Raw genomic sequence first — 12,116 nt, forward strand, 5'->3', positions numbered from 1 at the left:
AAACCTTAAAAAGCAAAAGAACATCAGCACTGAACAATTTGCAACAGACAATATTTCTAGTCAGTAAGAGGCTAAGAGATACCTTATTCAGGTGACTTTGCAAATCATCAACAGAATATTCTTTGAGCAGCGATCTATATGTCTTGGATGGCAATGTAGTCTCATCTGCTAGATCAGTAACCTTTTTTATAAATGCTTCCATTCTATCTATTTGAAGAGAGGATTCTTGCATCAGATCTTGCTCATATAGAGAGCACAACTGATCCAAGAATTTCAACACTTCCTTCTTGTGGCTGAATAAAAGCATGCAAGCACGTGATGAACAGAATTTAGTAACGATATCATCAAACAACTGGATGTGAAATAAATAAAGTTGCTCCCTTGACAAACCCAAAGCAATATTAAATACCCAAGGCCAAGAAGTATGTTTATTAACAAAACACCCACACATGTTACCTGTATGAGGATGTGGTTATCTGAACGATCTTCACAAAAAGGAGACCAGGTGAATCAGATGCTAAGTTAGGATGAAATAGTAAACCTATACGAGCTCTTGTGGAACCGTCTCTCTGCAATAAAATTGCCATCAGCTAAGTAAATTACAATTGTGACAAACCTACATGACTGCAAATGAGAAGTCTTACGAGATAATGTATTCCTTCTCGAAGCAACTTCAAACCCTTTGCCGATGTCAAATCAACAGAAAGAAGATGTGTCACTGGTTTCAAGTCATCAGTAGCTGCGATAAAGGATGATTAAAGTTCAGATACCAAGCCATACAGCACACTTATTTAGTTATATAACCAAGGAAAAATAAATCAATCAACACAATGCAAAAACTTTACTCTCTGTAGAATGAAGATAGCTTATCTCATGAAGAACGCATTCCTTATCCAGAATTGCACTTGCCAGTGACACAAACTTTGGTTTGACTTTCCCATCAGTTATAATCTGCACATAATCAAATATGCTGAATATACAATGAAACTAGGTAGTATCCCGCGCTTCGCGCGGCCTGTTTTATAATTTTATTATTATAATTGATGAAAAATAATATTCATATATAAGCTTTAAGATTTTTAGTTATAATTAAAAATAAATTATTTTTTCTGAAATTAATTCTTTAGGTTTAACTTCAATGTTTTAAAATAAAATACATACAATTTTAATTAAAACTAATAAGTGATAATTAATTATGCATGATCAACGCTTTATAAATAAATTTGTGACTAATCAAATATCATATTAATTAAAATAAAATTTAGTCGAATAATGCAACAATCAACACTAAGTTCTCAAATTATATCATTTCATGATACGTTATGTTCAAAATCAATTAAAATTGTTCAAAATTATGTGAATAGAATTTTATGTAATTTTTAATTTTTTATGTATAAAGTGTGTGATATTTATGTATCAAATATATAGGGTCCAAACTCAACTTATTCAAATGTTTTGATTGTGTCTTGCATGTGCTATGAAATTTGCACCTTTTATTTTTTTAAACAACTATATATAATGATGTTTAAGAGTTTACTTATAAATAAAATAGGTTGAACTTTCTCAAATATTATTTTTTGAGGTTTAACTTCAAAGTATTTAAAAGATAACATATAAAATGTTTTAACTAAAAATAATATTTAGTTAGTCATAATCAATATTTAATAATTGACATATACATATTTAATTGAAGATATTAAAGAAAATTGTAAAGTGTTTTCTACTTTTTCATGTCGTTTATAATACTATATTACTTAATAATTATTATTTTTGTTTTGATTATTTAAATGCAATCGCGATCAGTGTGTGTACATACATACTCGTTATCACACTATATAAACCTACCAAAATCTCGATCATATGTATTCAATTTCTCGCAATATAATTTTTTTCATTCCACACTATAAAAACATATCTCTTAGTAGTTTTCTTTAAGTTCTATTTTTAATAAATACAATGACTCTTCCAAATATATTTTCCTTAATGGATTTAATGGTCTAAGTTTTATAACTTTACGTAAATGTAAAACATTGTGAGACTCACTTTAATCATCTCTACATATCAAAATATTTCAATAAATGTAATGAAAATTATACTCATATGAAAGCATTTTTCGGAATGAACGTATTTATTTACATTTTAGAATTTTTATCAAAAAATTTTTATATAAATTTAAAATCAAATCACCGTAATTGTTATATGTAATTTTATAATACATTTATTAAACTCTAATTAATACTTTGCTGAGATTTATGTAGCATTTATTATGTTTATATTTAATGTTTAGTTGTAATTAATACTTGTATTTAATACTGGGCTCACACGTGGCGCAACCAGAGCGCTTCAACCCAGTTATATATATATATATGGTGAGTTGTGAGTTTGGAAAATCTCAGCCATTGAATTAAGAAAACCAACGGCTTAGATTAGATATCACAAGTCGCATTAACATTAAAAAAAAACGACATCTAGCCAAAAAAAGAAAGGATCAGACTTTAAAACACATCCCCCACCTCTCATGTTCACCCCACACAATCAACCGCACCTACCACCACGACTACAGCCAGCCGTCGTCCACAACCACCATGACGAACGCCAATGGCATCATCATCCACCCCAGTCACTGACGACGTCACCAACCACCCTAAACGACGCTGTCAATATCATGAGGTTTTGTTTCGGGTATTTGTAATCTTACGATTTCTGCTGTTTTCGATCGATTTTTTTCAGATCTCTTACTTTTGATTCAATATTTCGTTGAAAGAATATTTTTCAATATTTCAGAGAGCTGTCTTGTAAAAGAAAAGGAAAGAAGACAAGAATTTTGTTCAAGCTAATGTAGATGTGTTATTAGAATTCAGTTTTTTCATGTATGTTCATTTTTTCATGTATGTTCATGTAAGATTTCAACCTGTATTTCTCTGTACCATGAGTGAAAACAGTTGTAACCCTTGAATTTCGGGTTTTTTTCCCTCAGTTTTTTTTTCTTATAGGAAAGTGAATTTGTAATGCCATACTGAGTAATTATTTACTTAATCTACTTGTGGATTTCTCATCGGTTTATCTACTTTTTGCAGACTTGACAGACAAGTCTGAGTATTCTGTTAGAATTCCTTCATTTTCAGACTTGACAGACAAGTCAGATTAGTCGAATGCAACTTTGATTTTACGTTAATCAACGAGTTTTTAACTTTGTAATGAGAATACTGAATGCAAGTGTGAGTATTGGCTTTTCATGATGCCCAGATGATTGCCTGTTACATGAATATCAATGACATAATGCTTAATTTTATTCCTGAATTAATTTGCCTATTAAATATTGGCTCGTTTCCTTTTGGTGCTAGCCAGATTGTTTATCTGCCTCTCATCAAAAATTTCATATAAATGCTGGCCGACAGTTTAGCATAAACCATGAGGTTATCGGAGGCAACCCGATGAAGTTTTCTTCCACATTTTGTGAACATGCCAACTCTATACCTATAATCTACTTTTGATGATGTAATAATGTAATATGATCCGTATACACTTTTCCTTTGTGCCACTTTTTGGGGTCTTTGTATCTTTCTAAAAGTCCTTTTTGAATTGGTCCAAAGGGTAAGGATCCCATCACAATAACACCACAATAACAATAACAGCACAATAACATGTGGTAAAAAAAAAAGAGTAAAAAAATCAAAGTAGTAAAAATCTAAGTGACACCGGAATAACATCACAATCACACCAGAATAACAGTAGAATAACAGCACAATAACACGTGGTAAAAAAAAAAATCAAAGTCGAAAAGAACTCAAAGTGGCACCGGAATAACATCACAATAACACCAGAATAACAGCACAATAACATGCGGTAAAAAAAGAGAAAAAATCAATAGTAAAAAAATCAAAAGTGACACCGGAATAACATCACAATAACACCAGGATAACAATACCACCAGAATAACAGCACAATAACATACGGTAAAAAAAATCAAAGTAGTAAAAAAAAAATCATAGTAGTAAAAAAAATCAAAGTGACACCGGAATAACATCACAATAACAACAAAATAACAGTAGAATAACAGCACAACAACACGTGGTAAAAAAAAAGGAAAAAAAAAATCAAAGTAACAGCAGAATAACATCACAATAACAGTGGAATAACAATAACAGCACAATAACATGTGGTAAAAAAAAAAAAAGAGAAAAAAATCAAAGTAAAAAAAAAAAAGCACAATAACAGCATAATAACACGAGGTAAAAAAAATAAGAGTTTTAAATCACTAGCACCGTGTGATGGACCCGATTAAAGGATCTCAATGCAAATATTATATAGTTTGGGTTAAAATTAAATTATATAGAAGCTTGATAATTTTCCTAAACATTTGTAAGAGACTAAAACATGGTCAATTTCATTAAAATAAAATAATTAATTAAGGTGGTCAATTTCATTAAAATAAAATAATTAATTAAGATGTCAATTTCAAGGAGACTAAAAGAAATAAAGATGTTTGGTAATTTTTCTAAATATTTATAGAAGATTAGAAGATGGTCAATTTCCTTAAAATAAAATAATTAATTAGTATAAACATGCACCCTTAAGGTATTAATTATTATCATCATAAAATTATATATTAAATTTAAAATCTATGCAATTTTATTAAACTTTATACTGTAGTTTATTAGATGTATAAAAATGTTAATTATTTAATATACAAAAATATAATATAAGTAGGTTATAAATAATTCATGTTGGATTCCATAATATATAATATTGCATAATTCGAACTTTCGATTTGATTTAATACATATATGTATTATATTTATATAAATATAATCCTCTTAAAATTGTATGCCTAAATAGTAAAAGTAATTTCGTCAGTAAAGAAAAGAATTATAGTAACATTAGATATAGTTATATGATAGTAATCACTCATTTGAATAGTAAAAATAAGAATATTATCAGCGAGATTAGTGAGAGAGTAGAAATAACGGGAGTAGTGAAATAATCAATATTAATGCGGCAATAGTGAAAGTAACAATAATTACGGCGGGAGTAGTGAAATTATCAATATTAATACGGCAGTAGTGATAGTAACAATAATTACGGTGGCAGTAGTGACAGTAACAATAATTACGGCGGGAGTAGTGAAAGTAACAATGATTACGAGCAAGTAGTGAAATGTTATTACTATTGTTTCATTAATCAGAGTAAAATATTAATAGCGGGAATAGTGAATTTGTCTCAAAATTTATTTCATTGTAATTTTAGGATACGTCTTAGAAAAATATATATATGATAAATTTATGGGTTATGCAACTTTAAGTAATTTTATTTAATGAAAAAAAATAATGGTAAGTAGAGGTAGCCCGGGCAAAGCCGGGGGCACCTATAGTAGTATATATATATTCCAGAAACCAAGGGACTCCAATGTAATTAAATAAATAAATACAACTTAATTATACTTATATAGTTTTAAAACGATACCACTGTATGATGGACCCGATCAAGGGACTTCAATGTAAATATTATATAGTTTTGATTGGAGTATAAATTTAGAGAATATCAAAATATGGTGATTTTCCTTAAAATAAACATGACACACTTATGTTATTAATTAGTATCATCATATAATTATACAATTATTTAACAAACACAAATATAATATAAGTAGATTATATTTTGGAAACTATTAAAAATTAAATAAATCAAGTTAGATTTCCAAAAGATATAATATTGTATAATTATTTCAACTAGGTTTGGTGTCAGGCTTCGCCCGGGCTACCTTTTTTTACCGTTAAATTTTATTTTCAATGAAATAAACTATGTTGGAGTTGTCTAACTCACGCGTTTACTATTAATAATATATATTTTTATAGCATATCTTGTAATTATGATGAAATGTAAAATTTATTTTCAAATAATGAGACACGTTTACTATCCCGCTATTAATATTATTACTTTCACGACATTCTTTGTTAATATCATTACGTTCACTACTCCCGTGGTTATTATTGTTTCTTTTACTAATTCCTCTATTTTTTTTTCTGTTAAATTCATTATTCCCATTAATTTTATCCGAGCTATATTTAAATAAATAAAATATTTCCTTGAGTCGATTGGTTATTTAATTGTTCATACTTTTTCTCATTGTTATCACCGTTACTTTCACAACATTCGTTGTTACATTCACTACTCCCACTGTCATTATTATAACTGTCACTACTCCCACATTAATACCGTTAAATTTTATTAATCTCGTTGCTGCTAATATTACTTTTACTACATTTCATTTAATTTATAATTCTATGATGATACTAATTAATTCCATAAGCGGGGCATGTTAATTTTAAGAAAAATCACTATATTATTGTGTTTTCTAAAATTAATTACTTTAATTTAATGTAGTTTCCATAAGTATTCTTCATCAAGGCATCTTTATATTATACTTTTAACCAAAACTATATAATATTTACATTGAGGCTCCTTTATCAGGTCCATCACACGGTGCTATCGATTTAAAACTATATAGTATAATTAACTTGTATAAATTTCTTTAATTACATTGAAGTCCCTTGGTTTCTGGATTTAATATATAGTATTGATTTGATTTAATGCATATATGTAATATATTTATATAAATATATAAACTCCTAAAATTGTATGGCTAAATAGTAAAAATAATTATGTTAGTAGTGAAAATAATTGTATTAACATCTCACTACTAATATTGGATATAATAATATATTAGTAATCACTCGTTTGAATAGTCAAAGTATGTATTAGTAATGGGAATAGTGAAAGTAATAGAAGCAACAACGAGAGTAGTGAAATTATCAATATTCATGCTAAAGTATGTATTAGTAAGGGGAGTAGTGAAATTAATAAAAGTAACAACGGGAGTAGTGAAATTATCAATATTCATGCGGGAGTAGTGAAAGTAACAATAATTACGGCGGAAGTAGTGAAAGTAACAGTAGTAATAACGAATGTAATAAAAGTAATAACACTAACAACAACATATATCAACAATTAGCTAACTCATCGATTGAAGTAAAATTTAATAGCGGGATTAGTGAATTTGTCTCATAATTTATTTCACCGTAATTTGAAGGTATGACATAAAAAAATATATTAAAGATAAATTTATGAGTTATGCAACTTTAATGTAGTTTTATTTCATTGAAAATAAATTTTAATGCTAAATAGAGGTAGCCCGGGCGTAGCCGGGCACCACATCAGCACCAAGGTTTTTTGTAATGCTTACATATAAGTTACTTGATGCATTACCTGGGGATTGTACCGGCGCACGCCACTTTCAGACAGAAATTTATCCAACACATCAGTACGTGAATCTATATTACCATAGTAAACTTGTTCCTGTACCCTAGGTAGCTCATCATTCATACCATTCAGTAGAGCTTCCTGGACAAAATAGTCACAAGTTGTGATGAGAAAACTGCCCAGAAAGATGGAAACTAATTGAGAGTGAGAGCATTTCAATGTAGTCTACAAAATATTACCCTCATTTGACTTTGGTGGTCAAATGATGCCAACTTTGACTGATATTATCTCAATATATACAATACATACAAACATTTCCAAAATAAAAATATCATACTCCGATTACTCCCTCCTATTCTGACTTATGTTCCTTAATTTCTGTTACGGCTTAGTCACCATTTCTTCCATGTTTTCTTATTTGAACATATAGAGAATTAGAGATACATGAATGGACTGTTCTCAGCCCTACTTAATCACACTCAACTGACTCGAGGCACCCCCAGCCTACCCACCATAAGATGATTAAGATCGCAGCCCAAACCCCTCACTCTCTCCTCCACTCCCAACCTCACCTCCATACAATCACCATAACCTCCCTACGCACCCATATTCTCCTTCATGACTAATCACGCCGGTCAACACCACACACAATCTATCCTCATCCTAACCTCCAACCCATTCACTCACCATGACAATCACATACACCCACCTAGCCACAGCCGCTCTCCATACCTAATCATGTTACCTCTTATCGTCAGCCAAAATACCACCACCCTCTACCCAAAACACGCACCCAAGCCTCAAAAATCCATCCTCCACCTCTAAATTCCCCACCTCGCCCCCAAATATTATAGATGGTTATTGGAGCTGAAACGGCAGATTTTGAGTAGATGGGTTGGTGGTTTTGGAGGAAGGAGACAAATTTCAAGGAGGTGGGGTGGTTTTAGTGGTTGGAGGCATTTCTGGCCCTGGGGTATGTCGATGGTAGGAGAAGAGAGCAGTTTCAGGTCACTTGCTTAGATGGTGTTTTTAGCAGGTTTGATGGTGATTGGGGCTAGGTTTTAGTTGTTAGAAGGATTGGGTTTGTTGGTTGGGTGTTGGGTGTTGTGGATGTGGGAAGAATATGGGTGGGTAACATGATGGTATAAAGGTCATTGTCTCTCTTTCTTAATTTTGGTACCCAAAAGAAAATACAAATCTTTGGAGAAGGGAGTCATATAGCATATGACCACCTTAAAACCAACCCTGACACGAAAGAAAAGAAAAAGGAATCCACAACATCTTCTCTTTCCTTTCCACAATTACTAGACTAACACCACAATTTCTCTTTCTCCACCATCTGCTACTTTCCTCTTGCCAACTAACCGCCTATCTAGCATCGACAGCCGACATATCTCCTCCCAGTCACCCCACCAGTCGTTTCCATCAACATCTTCTAGTAAATGCACAAGAGTTCCGTTTTAACTTTTAACAAAGACACCACAATATAAACAAAGCACACTATTTTAAGAAATTAGATATATCTGTCCTTTTTTGACAAGGAACCGTAAGCAAACAGAAAGGATAACAGTGGCTCCCATTTATAAAATATTTCTCCTGGTATTGCTGCACAGACCAGCTGTTTTGCCTTTTATCTCAAAGAGATGCTTTCGTAACGAAATAAAAATAAACCTAGCAATGTCTCCATGAAGGATAGATGTGAAATGGTCCCACGTTCAAATTACCACATATTCAAAAAATTAGAAGACTGATGATAAGTTCAAGGTTAACATCTACGGCCACAGCTAATGCTACATTTCAAAGATAATTCAACCCCGCCTAAATATTTGCTTCCAGTTCATTCATAATCTTTTAAGAAAATACTCCCTCGGTCCCTGTGAATTCGTAAAAGTTTATTGTTAGTGAATAGACCTTGCGTTGTGAAATGTCAAATATACCCCTTTTTACTCCTTACAACTACTCCACCCTCCTCACATGCACCTTTCCTCAACCACCAACTTGGCACTCCAACAGTAAAACCTGCGCTCACATTCAGCCATCTTAACCAACCACCACAAACACTTCCAACCAACCTAGATCACTTCTATGTTCCAATCAACCTCTTACCTTCCTAAATACAGCTTCAAAGCACCCTCACCAACCACAAATCACCTACAACCTTACATTTGACCATCTCAAATATATATATTGATAGTAGATCGAAGAACACCCATATACCTCCTCCCCCGTCTTGGTCTTTGTGCAAAAAGTAAACGTAAAGAGTTCATCGAGACCGAGAGAGTGGTAGATTAATAAAAATAATACAAATGACTAAAAAACATGTCGAAGTACAAAATTAACAGCTACTGTAATATAATTCAGTTACCACACATAAGAATTTACCTCATTTGAGTCGTACACAAGTCCATTAAGTAAGAGGCAGCACCTGCGCTTTGACAAACCCAATTGGAAAACAAACAGGGAACTCTTTTGAGCCACATCTAAAAAGGTTTTCTCTTCATCCAACTTAAGCAATGCATCCTGTGGATGCGACTTTGACTTAGGTCTGCAGATATAGGCATGTGCGTTCCAAACAGTTAACAAAAAATCAGATATCAAGTATTTAGAAGAGTTGGAGTGCATTCAGTCAAAATTCAAAAACCTTAATTTTTCATAGAAACTGTGCATAACATGAAAAAACAAAGCCACGCCAACTATATGCTTTAAAGTTTAAAGAGTTTACAGTAATGCATCGACAAAAGCTGCTTCCACTTGATGCCTCTCAAGAGCATCTTCTCCCAGATCACCAGACTCTATGCGAACCTGTAGAAGAAAAAAAAATGCAGACACAATGAGAAACAAATGTAAGGGCAGTCTGCAAGTAAACGTTATGGGTAGGACACAACTTGGATATGGACAAGTTTTATAAGAATAGCGTAGTACGAGCACGCCTCCTACATATTCTCTCCAAGATGCTCGTCAAATACTCTGAACAATATATTAAATTTGAATACCACAGTACTGTACCAAGGCAGTAAACCCGGAAAAACAGAACAGTTAGCCAAAATTTACCAAACCCAACATGAAACTTACATGAGAAATATAACATCCATCTCAGAAAAAAAAAATACAAAAAGACTTGGTTTCAAAAGGCCACATACCTTGTTAAAGATGAGGAGCAAATGCAATGGACTCACGTACGATTGACGTGATGAACTAATATTTTATATGAACTAAGACTAGACTTAAAAGCCTCCAATTTATGATTCCATATAGAATACTCTCTCCGTTTCTTTGATATCTTTCAATTAAAAGTGGCACATGACGTAAGCAACACGGCAAAAGAGTTCTGGGTAACAAACATAACCCTTTTCTCTCTTTATCCTGCTTGGGGAGTGAATAGGCAGCTAAATAGCTTGGTCGTTTGCATGAAAATTAATTTCCAGAAAAGGCAATGAGAAGAGATCAAAGAAACATTTTGAAAGGAAAATTTGAAAGATATGAAAGAAACCAAAGGGATAACTTGGACCCTGTGACAAGTGTGTGGGACATTAAGTGCCTATACTTACATTGCTTAAAAACTTGAAAGCTGTCTGGATTCCTTGATGCTCCTTGATATAAATAAACAGACGAATGATCTGCAAAAGCAAAAAAACGAACAAGTAAGTCGCAACTAATGTGACTAGTCACTATGAGCGCACATATTCTTGCAATAGAAACTCCAGCCAACCACTAAGGCACTAACTACACCCAGCTTCCTTTTCCTTCTATCACTCTTTCTACTACCTTCATGTGACTCATTTTCAGTTTGCTGATGACACTATTTTATTTTTGTCAGAGATCATCATTTCAGAATAGGATGTCTCCTTTCCAAGTTTTTGAGCTGATTCAAGGAATTGAGATCAATGTTACCAAATGTGGGGTTGTAACTATCAAAGTTTGGAGATATGGTTGGATGTCCAATACTACATTCACCCTTCACTTACCTGAATTACCTCTACAGGAAAATCCTATTCTTCGTTTTTGGATCCTGTAGTTTCTAGGGTCACGGCAAGATGGTTGGAAGGGCATATTTCTCATTAGGAGAAAGGATCGCTCTGATTAGCCTTTGCCTTTCCTCATTGCTGCTCGGCAGAAAAAGATAATGAGGGCATTATAGTAGTCCAGAACTACTGACTATAAAGACCATATTTAATAAGTTGGGAGGCTGTTTGTCGCCGAAAGATACGGGATGTTTAAGCTTTGGTCAGATTGATTAACCATATGAATATTTATTTGTTGGGAAAATGGTTATGGCACTTCCCTCTAGAACCTTATTTTTTGTGGCATCAGATCATTTGAAGCAGCTAATGGTATGGTATTCAACTCTGATGGTTAGGGCTCTTACAGGAACCACAGCTACCCATGCTTCTCCATGGAAGTATTCCTGTCAGATTAATCATCTTTAATTCCACATGTAGATTACCAGTTTGGTGACGAGGATTGAATTTCAGAAATTTGTAAAGGGAACAGAACCAATCCTTCTCCACTTTGTTTCCTCATATCTACGCTTCATCCCATCTACTTAATTCATGCTATGGGAATTCATTGCATCTTCAAGTAGAACAGCTTCTTTTGAGTGGGAGACAGACGAGTTGACCTGTCTCGTATCGATTCTCAATTATTTTATTTTTGGCAAACGGGAAAGATGCTCGTATCAGGAGACATGATGTTGAGTAGACCTAAAGCTTCTTCTTTAAGCCTGGTATTGCGAGCTATTTGGAAATCCAAAGTACCTACGAATGCCCGTGCATTTGTGTTATGTGTTGGAGCAGTAGTGAGGACCATTCTGATTCGTTCTTACAATGTAATTTTGCATACTTACTTTGATTGAGATT

General features: G+C 32.8%; 1 protein-coding gene across 1 annotated transcript in view; it reads right to left on the reverse strand.

The window, feature by feature from the left end:
• Positions 1–12,116, reverse strand: part of LOC141647007 (UDP-glucose:glycoprotein glucosyltransferase-like) — a 37,957-nt gene that overhangs the window by 13,683 nt on the left and 12,158 nt on the right. The window contains exons 13-20 of the mRNA XM_074455035.1: positions 10,809–10,877; positions 9,983–10,062; positions 9,643–9,805; positions 7,267–7,401; positions 846–951; positions 645–739; positions 457–569; positions 83–293 (exon numbers count right to left, since the gene is read on the reverse strand). Coding sequence (XP_074311136.1) covers positions 83–293; positions 457–569; positions 645–739; positions 846–951; positions 7,267–7,401; positions 9,643–9,805; positions 9,983–10,062; positions 10,809–10,877 — 972 coding nt within the window. The remainder of the gene's footprint in view (positions 1–82; positions 294–456; positions 570–644; positions 740–845; positions 952–7,266; positions 7,402–9,642; positions 9,806–9,982; positions 10,063–10,808; positions 10,878–12,116) is intronic.

This window comes from Silene latifolia, chromosome 3 (assembly GCF_048544455.1).
Source record: "Silene latifolia isolate original U9 population chromosome 3, ASM4854445v1, whole genome shotgun sequence".
In the NCBI taxonomy this organism is placed as follows: domain Eukaryota; kingdom Viridiplantae; phylum Streptophyta; class Magnoliopsida; order Caryophyllales; family Caryophyllaceae; genus Silene; species Silene latifolia.